General features: G+C 40.1%; 1 protein-coding gene across 11 annotated transcripts in view; it reads left to right on the top strand.

Moving 5' to 3' along the window:
- The window catches only part of LOC111243941 (uncharacterized), a 156,012-nt gene that overhangs the window by 136,019 nt on the left and 1,869 nt on the right, over positions 1-18,124 (top strand). For 8 of the 11 annotated variants that reach the window (XM_086983896.1, XM_086983868.1, XM_086983752.1 and 5 more), the window contains 10 exons: positions 2,602-2,788; positions 6,426-6,567; positions 7,232-7,291; positions 10,859-11,078; positions 11,411-12,045; positions 14,526-14,662; positions 14,785-15,015; positions 15,368-15,491; positions 15,613-15,848; positions 15,972-16,407. In XM_086983896.1, coding sequence (XP_086840022.1) covers positions 2,602-2,788; positions 6,426-6,567; positions 7,232-7,291; positions 10,859-11,078; positions 11,411-12,045; positions 14,526-14,662; positions 14,785-15,015; positions 15,368-15,491; positions 15,613-15,848; positions 15,972-16,407 — 2,408 coding nt within the window. The remainder of the gene's footprint in view (positions 1-2,601; positions 2,789-6,425; positions 6,568-7,231; positions 7,292-10,858; positions 11,079-11,410; positions 12,046-14,525; positions 14,663-14,784; positions 15,016-15,367; positions 15,492-15,612; positions 15,849-15,971; positions 16,408-18,124) is intronic. The other 3 variants (XM_086984033.1, XM_022790314.2, XM_086984077.1) reach the window with 3 other exon arrangements.

Here is an 18,124-nt window from a genome sequence, read left to right as displayed (position 1 = left end):
TTTAAGGCTCATATTCTGCTTCAGTTGAGGGCGGGTGGTTGACAGCTAGGTAAGTTGTCAAACAGCGAATAGCAGCAATGCATAGATATTATTGTAGATTTGGGTGGATAGGAAAAGGCCTTCGACTCATAGATGAGTTGTTTTTCCAAAAGGAGAATTACGTTTAAACTTACTTCTCGAATACAGGCGGTTTTTATTAATTATGCTGACTGTATGTTTTCATTACGGATTTTACAAAAGCTGAAGGAGTGGCAAGCATGACCTCCATTTCTCGTTTGATTTAACGAGCCTTTACCCTCTTTTATCAACTAACTCTGTGTTTTTGTTTGTATTGTATCATCCCTACTACAGTCTGTTCCAATCGACTGGTAGAGTTGCTGCCGATATGTGTTGTGTGGTCATTTTTGCGTACTTACCTAAAACACAACACGCGCAAGACATGAAGTCGTGCGCAGACAAACAGGTACAATTCAACCCATAGATGTATAATACAACCCCTCAATCTTATGCAGAGCGAGCAAAGTTGGTTCGGCCAGTTGTCCTAGGGGCAAAGTTGACATTTAGACAAAAATTAGAGCATTTCAGTAACTGCTAGTTACATTTTACGTTCTGGCAAGTATGAAAGGTTGAGGCTAGCGGGCCAGTTGCCTGGCACGTTTTCGTTTGATGGGTCGTTGTTGCTACACAAGAGAAATATAATAGTAGAAGTCACGTCAGTAACACCATTGACATCGTAACTTTTGCTGCTGCTGCTACAACCAGCATAGCAACGAATCAGCCCTGTTTCGGACAAAAGTTTCCTCAATTTACATCTTCAAGTCTCCTTTCCGTCTTCCCGCCTAAGTGGCAAAGTAGCATTTAGGCGAAGATTTCCAGCATCATCCCTAACGCCGCCATCGCCACGACTATCAACACGATCGTTTTCGTTTTGTTCGTCGTCGTCGTCATCGCTGCCGCCGCCGACATCATAAGGCCTGCTATTTTCCGTCGTGTTCATTCTGGGGTTCATTCGCTTTCATTCGCTCGATGTTTCCTTCGTTTTTACTTTCTCCGTGTCTTCTGCTTTCGTTTCTGAATATTGAGTGTCTGCTAGATGTTCTGTTCTGTTTTTTCAGCTGCTTCTCTATGTACCTTTTTTCCTGTGTGAAGATTCTACGCGCGAATCACATGGCACAAATCATTTTCTTAATATTGCAGTTGTATTTCTCGTTTGCGAGTCTGTAGCAGACGAAATGAACAGACAACATTTACTGCTGCGTTTGCGGCTGATACGTGTTCGATCGTTAACGCCGCAAATAACAAATAACACAGTCGAGGCCCTGACAAAGCTCTTTATCAAGAGATTTTGGTATCTCGTATACGAAACAGCTGTGCCGCCATCACTAAGGACGGTTGCTGTTCAAATGCTATAAAAATGGTAGTAATAAGTAAGTTGGCCTTTGTTACGCTGCAAGTGTTTGTTGCTATGGCATTCACTGACCCATAATACATTTGCCAATACAAAGTAACGTCGCCAGACTAATCATATTGTAAAATCGTATTGCGTATTCATAATCATTCCGCAGCCATCGAAAAAAGCTAACATTGAAAAATCAATTTCAAGCAAAAAAGAAGAACGTTTTTATTAATTAAGACGCTATCATGTTTTAATGCATTTTTACTATAACAATATTCTGCTGAATTTCTTAGGGCATAACGAAAGAGCGCTCATGTCTATGAGGCAGTATCCTCGTACTCAAATATTCCCATGAACTGCTTCACAATGAAAGGTCTGAGTCTGTCGTATCTATGAAATTGGCTGTTTGCGAAGTGTCGGTAGTACTAGATTTTTTCACTGATAGCGTGCTCTAGTTGTTCCGTGGTAATATGTTCGACTAATTCATTTATATGAAGCGGACTTTTCTTTTAAGTAATCGACCACTACTCATAAGCCCATAGAGAGATGGAAACCTAACATCGGTGCCCCGGATGCAGTATACTTTATGACTAATACAATATCAAGCTAAAATTCGGTTTAAACGCCCAACATCTGTGAAGCAGTTTAGGAAACATCATATATCTCCACGCAGACCTTGCTCGGTAGATTAATGTTAATAAAAAAAAAAATATTAATGCTAAGCGACAAGGGACACCGCCACTACACACACGCACACGGATCAGTGGATTGATTTTTGAGAAGAAGAGTGGTTAAACCGAGAATTGCTTTGATACTCTCATCTGTTCTTATTTATAGGAAAACGTAAAACTAACCAAAGTATAATAAAGGTAGAAAGTAAACAAATAGCGATAGTCGTCGTTTTTTTTTTTTGCAACAGTGATCAGTGCCATCGAAAAAAAAAACGCAAAATGAATAGGACAAGTCGTAGCTTTTAAGCGGGTGCGTTTTTTATGGTTCGATTACTCAAGTAAATGCATACAGTTAATAAACGTTCCATATTTTTCACCACAACAGAGCGATGGCACCGTTGAATCATGTCAATGTTAGTCTCTATATAATGCACGTGGTTACTATGATAAACCACGATTTACAATGCCTAACCGTACATGTCACTCACATTTCATTTTTGGCTATTTTTTTTTATTGTCTGATATATATTTCAGGTGACATTACCGAAGCGGAGATGGTTCGTGTTCTTCAGACTCAATTCGCTCCTTTAGCAGAAGCCCTCTGCAAGGCCGTCTTTGATCTGTCGCAGAGGGGTGACCCTGCCACACTTGACTCACTTACCCTCGAACTTTTGCGTGCATACCCCGGAATGGAGAAACCTGCCAGCGATATAATTTACAAGTAAACCATCGGTTTAGAAGTGGCGAACAAGCATTTATCCGATATAACATACATATATATAACGAATATTTTCTTTTATAAATTACATGCTGTGGAAAAATCTGCGGATAATTACGTTACAGAAAATCATGACCATGAATTGTAAACTTCTTGTCTGAAAACTCTCAAAACTTCCTAAAAACTCTAAAAATCACTATTCGAAATTATTTTTGAGCAATAATTACCCAGTGCAGTAGGCGCCAATGCTGAGCATGACTGTTAAGCATAACTCCACTGAGAACTCATATTTTAAGGATTTCAATTCGGTTGTTCTTGTTCTTTGTATCACTAGAGGCCCGTTCCATGCACAGCTGTTTCTTGTAGGTCGTCTATATGTTGGCCTTTTAATATGTGAACGTTTTTGAGCAATCTTTTTTCTCTTGGATTGTGTGTTTCAATAGAGATACTTAGGCACATCAGCTCTGCAGAGAAGTTCAATGACAAAATTCTTGCTAGGCATCTCACATTTGTACGTACTATATATATATATGTATATATATATATATATATATATATATATATGTATATATATATATATATATATATATATATTCTGATTGAGTGCCATTTGATAAGTTATAAAAATTCAAATCAAAGCCAAGTGCTAGTTAGAGCTAAGCTTCGATGCCTGCCGCACAAGGCATAATAAACCCCGTTCTTGTCGATAAAAGGGTCAGATATTTTAATACATATTTAGCGAAAAAATGTCCTCGTTAAGCTACATATACACACAGAGTTCGTCGATAGCTTTATATGCTATGATATATTACAGTATTACACAGAACGTTCTGCGCATCTGGTTACACTTCGATAAAAAAATGTTGGTGTTTTACGCTCTAGCCTAGCAGCGACCAACAATAACAACGTTTGCGTACATATTTGCCCTTTCGTGATTGTACATTGTGTCTGCAAACATTGAATTGATAGGGGAGTAGTCTACCTTGCTAAACGTAGGTAGCTATCGAGTGCCTCCATACATATTTTCACCAACTTTGGTAGATACCTCCAAGATATTATATTGCAACATGCCATGATTAAAAATACATCCTACTTGGATACTTAATGCATTACGACCGATCAAGAAATCCCATCAGCACGGTACAGATATGGAAGCCATTGAGATAAAGCTATCGCTGTCGACGTGCAATTGATATTATTATGATTATTATGCATTGTATTCAATCAATTGACGAGGTAGCGTCACATACATTACCTGCGCAAATTCATACAGGCTAGCTGAATCTTAGTAAAACCCCCAACATACACGCCAAAACGTCAGTTTGTTGTATTACGTATATTCACACATACCGGTGTATCTGGAATAGAACTACAGTCGAATGTTATAACTGCAGTACATCTCATAAACGGACCAGAAGATTTAACTGAAGGGACACCGGCGAATTACAAGATCCTCTTTCTTCCGCCCTACAATCGTCCATATTACAGTTGGTGGTCCGCAAAATTACCATTCATCAGTAGAATGTACATAGATCGGAAGTTAGCATAGGTTATATAAATAGAAAAAAAGGCATAAGATGTGTATTTAGTGGTCAGCGCGGAGTGGACTAACGAGGTGCGTGATAACTAATGTGCAAGTGGTCTTACCTTGGATTAGCCGGGTGGTACGGAGACAATCACGTCCTTATTAAGAACTAACCTTGCAAAAAACCGAGATTATTATAGACCTTCAATTGAATTAATCGTAACACAGCTCTTTCTCGTATAATTCGCATCCGAACTATCAACCTCCGGGTCTAACTAAGCGGAAATAATGGATTTCTGGGTAAGCTACTGTAGAGCGATTTGCAATAAATACTAAAATAATATACCGAGTTATAACTAACTGAGTAAAAACTCAGCTGGGATGGTTTTAGCTAAGCTCAGTTTGTGAAAAGTTAGTCAATTCGTCTTTGCTAAACGTTGTTGTCATTACACGTGTATAATTAGACGATAATTATAAAGTAACAATAGTAAATACAATGAAGACATACGGTGTACTAAAGTTACTACTGATCTAAGAACAAGAAAATGTACGTTCATTCGTGATTCACCGTCTCGCTGAGCAGTATCAACAGTTTGTTTTCGCAGTCGAAACAGAAATATATGGAACTGCTTGATCTGTTGACCTTTCACATGGTAATGCTATTTTTATAATAGGATAGCCAACGAATAAGCAGACGCCACCAGAAAAATCTCATCACTTATTTAATAATTGCTTTTTAGTCGCTGACGGTACGTCTGGACACGATAAGCAGACGTCAATTTGAAATAATTATTCCTTAAAAATGTTTCGTTGCTACCGTGGGATGTGCTAGCTACCAGCCTGTGAACTTCGATATTACGGAGTTGAGCTCCACAATGAAGCTTACCGTTAAAATGTATTATAAAATCATCGCCGGAAGCAACTTATAAGGAAGTCCTTGTGTTATTTGTATCCGGACTATGCGCTGTCTTACGCAGCAGTCGACTAAAGCCCAAAATTTGAGTAGATAATTTCTCATTTGACCCACATTAGGCGTCGGTACGTGTTGGACTATATGCGAGTCACATACACCATATGCTTGTTATATCCACAGTTAAGTGTAATTACGAGCGTAAAATTCACGATGGGTAAAAAACAATTAATCACATAACGATTGCCCCAATACGGAAAATAGGCGAACTACACTGGTGCATTTCATGAAAGAAAATGTTTGAGGCTTACGTCGCCGTGTACACAAAAACTAAACAAAAGCATATAGTATTACTGGCTGTATTTTCTAGTCTTTGTCTGTTTGATCAGGACGAGCATCTGTGAAACATATATATATATATATATATATATATATAGTGTGTATGTGTGCGTAATTTCGTTGATTGTAACAGAAAAATGTTTCCTTTACGTCATTAAGCTTTGCCATAATTTGGTGTCGTATACGTTACACAGCGGTCGCGTGCGACAGTTATTATATTGAATTGTTATGTCGTGTATCTGGATTTGTTTACGGTGGCCAACATTATTCTACGCAATTTTTAGCTACGAGCCAGATAATAATATATGTATGAGGATATTCTAATCTGAGTTACAATTAAAACAGAATCTAATTGACACAACGTCCGTTCGTTGAATAGCACGCAGTATTCCAATATATAGCGGAAGCGATGTATTGGTGAAAAATGGAGTAATAGGGATTTGAAGCTTGCAAACGGCTGGGTCACAGGGACTGTGAATGGATGTTCCTCATATTTTATCAATACAAGAGCCTTTAGAGATGGCTCGGCGATAGCACAGCGGCCGAGCACCCTGGCTCGCCGGGTTCAATATCTCAACAATAAAAAGTGTCTCAGAGTGATTTTGTCACTGAAGCTAATGATTTATGATAAGCTAGTCAAATGCTACGTCCTCGTACCGCTTAAATAGGATACGTTGAGAAATTGGAGTAGAAATCCATTAGCGCCATATAGTAACAGGACTCGACGACGTAATGCCCGTACCGTTTTTTCCTCCGAGTATTTGCCCTCTATAAAGTATTAGGTCTCAATCGTGTTCTGCTGCTATAGATTTCTATACAGTAGATAGATAGCCTTCTAATGACCCGTTTGTCGTCAATTTGCGCAGGACACTAGGAACTCTTATTCGAGAACGACGGCTATACCACACCGGAGGCGGGTACGCTGTGGCAGAACCTGAACTGTTTCTGCGAGGGACTCCGACGCTAAAAAGGGCAAGTCTTCTCACGAACGGCGTAGATGCTTCCAAGGTACGTATCCATTATGCCAACGTTTGATGATGAAGTGATCAAATTGGAGATCTATCAGCCAAACTTTGTTTCTTGCCGCATTTCTGAGCAATAGTATTCTTCTCTATATTTTTTTTGATGATGAGCTGCACCGACCAAGCAATACGGTAGCTATTACAAGTTTTGAGGCTGTTCTTGCCAACATTTCTGCTAAAGCGTTTTACCCGACAGCCTGTTAGCTACTGATAAATTCTAGCAATTATTCGAAATATATCTATATATAAAAGAAGACGAGCTGTAACTACGACGCTAAGTTTCGTTCGGTTAGATCTCGTATCAGGCTATTGTACAGCGCTTTATGAAGAAATTTTAGACAGAAAAATCTAGAATGAAACTGTTGTTATGAACATATCTACATAGATATACGCAATTAGGAATGTACGATATAGAGCAGACAATGTGTTCAGTAAATGAGATCATCTGATATCTAGTCGACCTTTCAGTGCCATATAGTAGACCAAAATTAGAGTATGAATAATTACTGATTAGCAAAGGCTGCCTAAAGTTCAATATAGGTACGTGTCGATGCAAGCGTTAGGCAATCGTTAGACAACCAGATAGCAAAAAAACAAGTTGCCTCCAGGCAGTTTCCCATCGTTTTCAACTTTTGTTCATGTATTTTCAGAGCAGAGCAACTAACCCTTATTGTGACTTCCTTCTTTTGCAGCAGTGGAGTAGCCAGAGAGTAAGCAAAAAACATATTAAACACTTAATAACACCACACTTCTAATACATAGTTGACTTGCTTATCTGCTCACCTAATAAATACATTAACAAACAAAATACACTGTATTTAAGCTCCTCCATATATATATATATATATATATATATATATATATATATATATATATATATATATATAGACAATACGAACTATGTTCGTATTGCTATACATATGTATAGGCTACGGGCAAGAACAGGCGACATCTGGGGTGTCGGTCCGTTTTAGTCCATATAGACTGGTGCTGGATACCTAACCGGTCGGGAAATGATCGGCTATGATGGCTCTCCGCAAGCCTGTGTGATGTTGTGTTTATGCGCTTCTGGAGCTCGAATGTCAACGACACAGCAATATAGTATCAGGCTGGGTAGTGGGTCCGCCGTTCATGCAACTGATATCTGGCTTCATACTGTTCGTTTGTATATAAACAAACATGCACAGAGACTCATTAATAGACACACGATACGAAGTATATGTGTATGTATATACATAGTGGCCTATTGTCGATAGGGCCAATATCGCATTGCACGCGGTGCCGTCTATAATGCCTGTCGTTGTAGCCGCATTTCGTAGGTGGTGCTTTTCCTTCTGCTCGTCGGTTCTTTCATTCATCCGTTGCTTGTCGTTTCTTTCCTTTTTCCTTTGATGATGATTCTCTATTGCTCTCGACCGCTCCTTCTGTGCACCTGTGTTTGTAAGTGTGTGTGTGTGTGTGTGTGATGGTCTGTGTGTGTATATGAATGCTAGCCCATCGTTTCTCGGTTATTTCCCTACATTGTGAGATTGTCATTGTCAAAGCCTGGCTACTGCGACGACGACGGTGACGACGACGACGACGACGATGACGATGATGATGACTACTACTACCATTACCGCCGATAGTTCTAGCGCCGCTAGAGCTATGACAACGATGTTGATTTTGATGATCATGAAAGTGTTGTTGTTGTCATTGTTATTGATAATGATGATACTGATCATTAAGTCAGTTCGTCTGTCCGACCACCATCCTGTCCGTGCACTCTGTAGTACTGGAGCTGTTGTTCGGAGATCCTTCTAGATTTTCGAATTTTTCATCTCTTCTGTTTTTTGCTTTGATTGTGATTCTTACACATCTTATCTATTTGTCGGTATTCTTTGCATCCACCGTCACACTTATAATCAACGCCCTAGAACTAGCAGCTGTGGCAGCTTTTGTTAATGTTGCTTCCAACAGCAGTATTCTACTACTATCGTGATTTCGTCATGGCTATTTCTTAAATTATAGTAGACCAGTCTGGTAAAAGAAGTGTTTTGGAAATTGAAATCTACGCGATACGGAGTGACAACAAAGTATCAGCAGTTGTGAATAAAATAGCAGTTGTTACCGCTTTACGACGATTGCTATTGCCGACGCGTTCTGCGGATAATAGTCACAATGGCTTTATTGACTACCTCGAAACCTGAGATTAATGATATTTAGGGGCTTAAAATCGAAGAATGGACGAATGATGGCCACACGCTTTCTTTTCGTTTTTCATGTAAATGGGAATTTACTGTTTGTTCGTGTATCCGTACGTGCGGGGTCCGTCGCCAACTATTAGTCTATCCTCGACCTCGTCCGCCTCTAAGTCATATGGTTTCGTTCCATCTGGTTCTGGGCGGATGAGTGGTCGGCTAACAAACGAAACTGGCTTACTGACAGTCGAATCACCAGCCATGTTCTATCCGCTACGCACTCTGTGCAACTTCCTGCCAGAGTACAGTCCACTATCGAGGAGTGAGAAAGAGCACGACGATAATCTGAACTTGTTCTCTTGAGAAAATCGAAGTCTTTTAAAGGCAAGCTAAAAAGTTCTGTGAAGTAGGTGGCACTGCAAACATCACTGCTGTAATGGCACATTCAACATACACGCCCTCTACCTGGACATCGGTAAACGTAGCGGTGGCTGTATTCAGCGTAAGTGCATGTAAGAGAAAGAGAGAAACAATTAGGATTCGCAAACAAACTAGGACACTCTCAGGCCTGCGTTATATGAAACACAGACGCAATAACAACAAGCACAAAACTTCCTCGAACTGACACGACACAAGATACTAGACAAGGTGGATGCACTGTGTGCCCTATGTATTATTATCGTCAATGCTGTTACAATGGTACTTGAGTCACAGCCGTTGTTGTTATAACCGGCGTTGAAGGAAAAAAGTTCAACGACCCGCCGCACGCGACTGTTCCATATTATTATGATTGTTGATATTATAGTCCAGGTTGTTATACATACAGAAACATATACAACAGTACTTCGCGCATCGTTATTAGAAGCATTTTTGTGAAATGCCGATGCATGCGCCCTCTTAGGATGTTGAAGATACACAATGAGCAACTAGACAAAACAAGCTAGAACCCAAAAACCTATAAATTGAGTTCTGTCAATGTAAAATTTGGAAATGTTTTGCACGTGTAACAGGAAAAATGGAGATGTGATTCAGCAAAGGGGGGAAAAACAGCCCCCATTAATGAATGAATGATTGAATTCTACGTTACCGTTCGATTTGCCAGATTTTTTCCTTTTGGCGTTTCGTCTGTACATGCGGCAATGACCTGGTCTGGGTCAATTTTTACGGGTGCAATTGCCTAGGCATACGTTCTAGTGTGTGGACGTATGTACTGGCAGGTTTTTGTGATGAGGCTTCATGACGTGATCCTATGATGGTCCCAATAGATAAGGCAAAGAGTTGGCCTAACTCAAACACGTTTATACAAACCTGCTGCGTTTGATGAAATAGAAATTTCATCATTCATTTTGTGTTCCAATTTATGGGCAATCAACTGAAATTCGAAACAAATTTAAATTTATAAGTGAGCTTTATTCATTTTTTACAACGACCAATGCTATTAGGTATAGACATTTTGCAATATTAGTAATTCTAACAACTTGCTTAGATGTATCGATAGTCTTAACAATTTACAAGGAAAAATATAAGTTGCAAGGCCTGACATGAACTTGAGCTACATTTATCAATAGCTATCTTTTATTTTATCAATTCATTATTTATTATTAATGAAGCATATTCTGTTTTCTAAATACGCACAAGGTAATAATGTCAGTGCGGACACAACATTTGTACCAGCGGCGATGTTCTTATAGGCTTCTTGAAATCGTTTTTGTTTAATTACGTATCTTGAACCTGAATAAGGACTCATAAGCTCGAATAGATCATCAGCACATGGAGTTGCCTTGGGAAGCTATAGGGAGGCGGTATGCCTAACTCGTATTATCGTATATGCTGGCTTTTCTCATGATTATCATTCTCGCTCATGTGATCGTCGTCTCAATGTCGTAATTCACCGATGATGCTATGTGCACTGATTATGTGTTGTGTTAATGGCATTGCATATCTGAACACCTCTCGTGATGCCTTCGTCCTCTAACGTGCATCTGCTGTTTGTTCTAACGTTTGCTACTGCACTATTACTGCTGCTCTGCTACTGTACGGTAATATGTCGTGACACTCGTGTTCCGTGCATGGGTCCGCGCACCCCCGCATCCACAGGTGCTGAACTCGTCGAGTGGCGAGTCGCGGCAGAGTACGCTGGAGCGCTCCGCATCGATGAGACTCCTTCGTGAGAGGGACCGCGACAAGGGACCTCTCTGTCGAAGTGCATCCGTTCGGCTCTACAATCGCAGCAAAAGCTCCCTAAATGACCACGCAGACAATAGCAGGGACATTCATAGGCAACAGGCAGCACAACATACGCCACAGCTAGCTAAACGTCAGTTGGGTATTTCAATTACTAGTCGCCAGTAGCAGAAAACCTGGGCTAATAACGAACACAATATTTTCCAATTGATCCGAATAAAAAGTGAATGCCTTTATCACCAAACCTTCGCAAGAAATTCGAGACTGAAGTGGATTCGTTAGGGCTTACGAAGTACGATATAGTTCCTTCTCTAGAACACATCTTGTGTATACAATTATATGACTTAGATGTTTTATCATTGAAAAACTAGATTCAATATGACATATACGGCTTGTTACCCGTTGTTATTGTCCACTGTCTGTACCATCCTGTCCTTCGCACTTTTTCGTCGTTTAAATGAACAGGGGACAGCCCAAAGCGTTCGTCGATGTTCTCTCGTTTCTTTCGCAAGAAAGAGAAGAGCTCGCCGGAAATTGTCGTTGTCCATACGACGACAGCGTCGACAGGTAGACGCGATGCGACCAAAGACGGTCGCTCGGAGCCTCATACAACACAGCTGGCTTCAACAGGCAGCACAAATCAACACCACCATCAACATCTTCACCATCAGACTGTTGCAACCTCTTCATCGACATCGACGACTGGCGCCTCAGCAACAGATGCGGGTCCTGCCGGTGCGAGTTCGACATCTCCAAAAACTCGGCTCTCGTTTGCCGCTCAATTTCCGCCAGTCGACTGGAAGGATCCCGATTATGTGAACTTCCATTCGAGAAGCACACAGACCTCGGTTAACCGCGAACAACAGACCACAGGCAGCCTGATAAACGGTGTTAATAATACGCAACAACATGAGAGCTTACGTCATGGTATTGGCCAGGCCGACGGAGATCGCCAGCGTGCTCCCCATTCAAATGCGGGTAGCTACCATCACCATCACGCACAGCATCCAAGTCAGCAGCAACAACTCGTGGCCACCGCGCAGCTGCACGACAGCCACAATTCTAACAACAATCAACAGTTACAGCCTATCAGGCAAGAGGTGAGCAGTAATTTATGAAGTTACTCTGTCTAATGGACACAAGGTATTCTCCAAACCTGTACATTCTTTATAAATACACAAGGCAAAAAGTAAGTGTGACAGTTCCGGACATGTACCGGAACTTGTCAACTTAGCATCGAAGAATAATCAGTCTCTGAGATATAAATTCATTAGCTTGCAAATATGAAGTAGGGTACACAAATCGAATTTACTGGATGGTTTGTAGGGTATGAAAATTGAGATTATCGACAACATATAGCTAATTCTGTAAAAACCTAGATGTTAGATAATTTACTTATGCGTGGCACAGTTTGTGGAAAGCAGGATTTGTGAAGGATCGCTTTTTTGAGGCGAACTACGGAATGAAGGTGATACAGTCGACGGGTAGTGGTAGACTAGTATTTGTTTTATAAAATACTACGAAAAACAAAATAGGGGGATAAAACACATTCGTTCAAGTTACTAGCTATACAGTCTTTTCTCTCTTAATACGTATACTGATACGAACTACTACCTCGAAATCAAATGTCCTACTATTACAAGCACGACCTCATTACTGTAGATTTTGCTTCTGATGTTCTGAGATAAAGCAGGCGATTGGTCGGTCGTTCTTAGCTGCCTAAAAACCCGGTCTGAAATTTGCCTTTACATGATGGATCAGTCCTATACCCTATGGTGCTTAGGTATTTCACAAAAGTACTCGGGTCAGTTTTTCTTTATTCTTTCGGTTTATATGATTAATGTAGAAGCGACATAACTGAATGAACATATGGTATTCAGAAACTAACAGAAATTGTTATCAGGCTGCTTAAATTCGTACTCTCGAATTAGTGCTTATTTAGAGCAGTTATGATGCAGGTGTTATGAAACATTCAACTCAAGTAATCACTTTTTATTACATATATAGTTAGTATATAAAAAAAAAAAAAAAAATAGTAATAATAGTAGCACAGCCTTTTAAGCAAAAGTAAGTACAATGGGAAAAAGGTTGAAAAGGAGATCAGCCTGAGACAGCTTTGGCAAGAAGAAAGTCATAACGTACATTGTAAATTAATGAATTAGAATGAAACGATTTGTATGTGTTGTTATGGCACTGAAATGAGTTTGAATAATATTCCAAAGATTGACGGAGATACAGAACAAATACTTAAAGAAAATAATTTCTTCGTGGTCCAAGAGGCGTAGTAACTAGCAATGTCTGAAATGTTTATTTTTGTATCGTTTAAAACAGCCAATTTACTTCTAATAAACTCACAATGTTATAAGCATTCTGAAAATGGGCCGGCTCATCGGGTACGGGGGGGGGGGGGTATAGATCGCTATCAAGGATGGCATTTTCTACGAATATGCGTGGTTATATGTATAATCGCGCTTGATTTATGCGAGTTCAAACCATTATTAGGTTGTTACAAGGGAATCCGATGGACCTTGAAATCAAGTAACTTTTAAGCTAGTTCAGCTAGGATAATGATTTTTTTTTGTGTTAAAGATACTCGCCTTTATTGTTTACACACTTCTTTTGGCGTTCTATGGATTTCTGGCCAGCTACATGCCTACAATTCACGTTCCAATATGTACATTGGGTACTTTATTGCTGGGGTACGGAAATGAGGTCTGGCGTTGTCGTCGAGTAACCGGGTTGTGTGCTTTCTATTATCATAGCAGTGGTCCATGAAACCGATCCATGGTTGTATCTATTATTTCATTTTCAGTGAGTATCCCGTAGCAGCAGATACCCCTGATGTGCATTGCAAGTACTACTATTATTTCATGTCCAAATTTCGTCGACATGGCCACCAAGCATTTTTTTCTAGGGCGACGCCATCCTCTCTCCTGTTCCCTTTTCAGCTGGCAGTAGAGATTAAATTATGCACCGTCTGTAACGATCAACCTGTGTGCACTAAACGGATGTTTTGTTGATTAAACTTAGGGAAACGACTTGTAGAATATACCGCACACATTTTCAACTGGCCTGGAGTAAATTCAATAGAAACCCATTTCTTATTCGGTATTTGTGTTTACAGTATTTGGATTAGAATTTCATAACGCCTTGCGTGTGAAACAGCAATATTGTTTTGCCAAATTTCGCTCTGGTAAAAGGTCTCTTCAATTGCGCGTTTTTATTTTTCGGGCTCCGACGTTTAGTCATGTCCTGACTGGTCCTCAGCACTTCAGTATGCGTTCTTGAAATGTTTGCACCATTCACATACAGCGCTTCAGTTTAAAGCCTAACCAACCTGCTAGAAACGCATTGTTCAAAAGTTATTTATATTAAAAGTTCGCTAAATTCGCCTGCAACAGCCCAATAATTTGTTGCTGTAGTTGTACTTTGAATGTAAATTACGACGATAAGTCCCAGGTCATTTTATCGGAACTGATCTAACAGCCTCTGGTATTTTGTTAAAGACTCGGAAAATACTAGTATATACAGGTATATCGCTGACCTCATATATACGTTTGTGTGTGCCTTCGCGACCTAGATCCCGTCACGTGCTTTGAGTCTTGCTCGTCACTGTCACACAATTCGACAGAGTTCGTGCTGCAGCGATGCCACGCCGGAGGATAGTGGAGCTGAATTATCTTCCAGAAGGCGGACATCTTCCAGATCGAATTCAAGGTATAGCTTTTAACCGTCTGAAGTGATGGTTTACTATTAAGTACGGCAAAAAAAGATAATTTTCCTAGAATAAGGTGAATATGAGGTGCATAATGATGATGTTGTATCTTGACGCTTTCCAGGTCGACTCGCCATCGGCGACATTGCTCCGTGTCAGACGAGGTTTGCTGTCGGCACAGGAGTTCATCACCTCCTCGCCGAAAGTCACAGACTCCACGTCGTTTGCCGCCCACTTTACCGGGCGACGTGTCGCCCTTGCAATTGCGTAAGACGCACCCGCGGTATCTGCCCGCGCCGCCAAATGCTTGCAAGATCCCCACGCTGCCACCTTATCCTACTAGCGGACTATACAGGTTAGCTTACGTACGATTGTGATATCATTAAAATTGACAACCATTCTGTTAAGGTTTGTTCACTGATTACATATCGGGGATTCGTTATTTTGTATTCGTTGCGCATACAGGCAAAAGATAGGTTTAGTGCCGTTGCCTTTGTGTCAAGTGTATTACGATTATTTAATAGTGTTATTCTCAGTAAAGTAAATCTAATCAAAACAAGACCGTTCTCATTGCAGCACTGGGAGAAAAGCTATAGCTTCAATATTAGCGTTATATTTGTAAGGCAGATTTCCTATTAAGTGAGCATATTCAGAGCAAAGTGTAGGAAGAACAAACGTTGAATGATACAAATGGTTATATTTAACAGATTGAACCGGCCTCCGCTCTTCCCACCGGCACCACCCCCAAATACAGATCTGTTCCGACAGACGGAACGCTTCCGGCAGCACAGCAGTATCTTGTTCCATAGCACTGACGAGGACTCACCACAGGTTTCTGGTTTTGCCCTTGAAATTCAGATTTTGTTTATTAATGTAATAGATTATATGCCATTACAAGGTTAGTTAGGCTGTAACGAAATATAACCAATGTTATACTTCTTTCCGATGACAGCTTCCGCGGAAGGCTGTGATTTCAACAGAAAAGGAAATTAAAAGTGTTGGCACATTGGGAACTCTCAGTGGCCTGAACGACAATAGTCGAGCTCAGGTCAGTCAGGTCATCACGACTTCGCCTAAAACTGGTTCTATCAGGCATACGACAACAGTGACCAACGATGCGCTGAGTACCTCGCAGCTCGACCACACCAATAACATGCGAAACACGACGCGTTCGCATCAACTGCCCAGGTCAGTTGTGAATTCGGAACAACTATATTAAGCAACAGATTGTTGGATGCCTAGTATCAACTGCTTGCCAAAATCTTATATAGGCTATTTATAAAAATAAACTAGACCCATTTTTATATCTAGGTATACGGGCAATGCGTACCTGCGATCACTCAACAACAATAACACTGGCAACGACGCCTCGTTTAACCCGCTGCTGTGTGCCACCACCAAAGAGAAGTGTTCGACAACTACCCGAACTACGACGACGATCTCAGAGAAGATCGACAGTTCCGGGAATTGTACCATGACCACTAATACGAAGGGCACTGGAGCTAACGGCGATGAAACAAACATTGATGGCATAGCTTCTTCTGTACGGAGCGGCCATACGCATCTTGGCTATTCTGGCAACGCTGTGAACGTCTGCGCGCCTGTTGCCGGGGATTATAAGTCCATTGTGGACGTTAATGTAGTCACCGATGCAGCAGGCCGTACTGTAACGAATATCAAAACGTCAGTATGCGCTACACCGAAGGGCAGGGAAAGCCCCCAATTGCCATCAGCAAAGGTGGAAAAGGTACGTGTCCAGCACGTAATTGCCCGTTACGATTTGCACGTGATTTTTGTTACGTTTTCTTAGTTACTATTTATATGATCTCAGTTTTATAGATACGAGATGATGAGATATATATTAGATATGTAGTGAATTTGCTCGTATTATGCACAATGTGAGTGTTAAGTGTGTGTCCGTAATTAAGTAGTTAAACCAACCGTGTCAAACACTAGAAGTATAGAATATGTAATCTTCAGGAGGCATCTACTTCTATAGATGAACAAAAATATTAGCTTGTGTATTTAATGGAAAGGATTTCCAACAATTATTTCAACACACAAAGTGCTCAAAAAATTTCTGCCACAATCTGTGCTTGGATCAGCTTTCCACAACCTCAGTTCAGAGGAACACTGACAATATTTATCATTTGTAATTGATTTTAGCAAAAAAAAATTGTGATATTCACATCATATAATCCCGTCATATATATCCTTGTTTTATCTCATGTCAATGGTACCATTTCTACACGGAGCCTTTGGCCTATACATAAATCTACCGTTTGGATAGCGGTCGTATCTCCATGCATAAATGTTTGTTTGCCATCCTTATTGCCCTACGTTTATTTTAATGTTTATGTGTGAGTACTGAAAATCCACATTGAAGGTAATTTTCTTTCGTTGAAAGCTAGCTCTAATGGGGAAAAAAGTGTAATCCTATTGTTTCTGCTATAGTCTTGGATCTATTAGTAGTAATGTAATGATCTTATGTGGCTTTATTTACTAACCTGCTCTGTTAGATAGCTATCTATTACTAATTACCTTTAGCTTTTATTTAATAAAAGGTCTGACTTTTTCGACTTTACTAACGCTAACAGCATTTCTCTAACGTTCGACGACCGCAGGCTACAACACAACCTCGTCGAAGGCGAACCTGGTCGTTGTCCGTTAGAAATAGAATCCACCAGTATGGTAATATGTGTTTTGGAAAGATATTGCCTTCTTCTGCTGGTATCTCTTATGCCAACCTCAAAAAACACACATATAAATTTTTAATTTAGCCAACAACTCCCACACAACAGCCGTCGACAACTATGCCAAACCATCATCGTACGTGTGAATAAGTCTGTTTTAATAGCCAATATTATTTTGCTTTGATCTTGCTCTAACTGCCTACTTATCTGTAATAAAAAAAAAAGAAATAAGTTCAAAAGAGACGGATTTGCAGTTTTAGGATTGGGCGTGTTATATTTACCAAAATAATGCATGCCAGGGTCTCCAGTCGTTCTTCCGTTCATCTATCTATGTTTTCTCCTGTTTTAGAAAACATACTTTTGCGATTCGCTTTAACTAACTGCGCCATAAATAGTAATAAAAATTAATGGCAATTAATGTATAAGGACATTTTGATCAAATTTAATGCCGAACGAGATCTTTTTTAGAGTCTCGAGGACAATCTGGTTATCTCACCGGGTTTTCATATACATATATATATATATATATAAATGCACCTAACTCGCCATCAAAGTTAATTTCAACTATTCAGCTGATCAATCATTATTATATATATTTAGTAATGTATTTAGGTTATATCTACATGTGTTTTCTGTATATGTTCTAATATTTGTTCGAGTGCATGGTGTGAAAATTGGCAGATGTGCTTAACGTGAAGTGTCAAAACGCACTAATAAACTTACCTGAAGAGTATCTAACATTCGGTCTTCTGCTCCGACCATGGGAACGCC

This window comes from Varroa destructor, unplaced genomic scaffold (assembly GCF_002443255.2).
Source record: "Varroa destructor unplaced genomic scaffold, Vdes_3.0 BEIS01000001.1, whole genome shotgun sequence".
In the NCBI taxonomy this organism is placed as follows: Eukaryota; Metazoa; Arthropoda; class Arachnida; order Mesostigmata; family Varroidae; genus Varroa; species Varroa destructor.
Note: the sequence above shows the minus strand (reverse complement) of the source record. Positions and strands in the feature narration are given on the sequence as shown.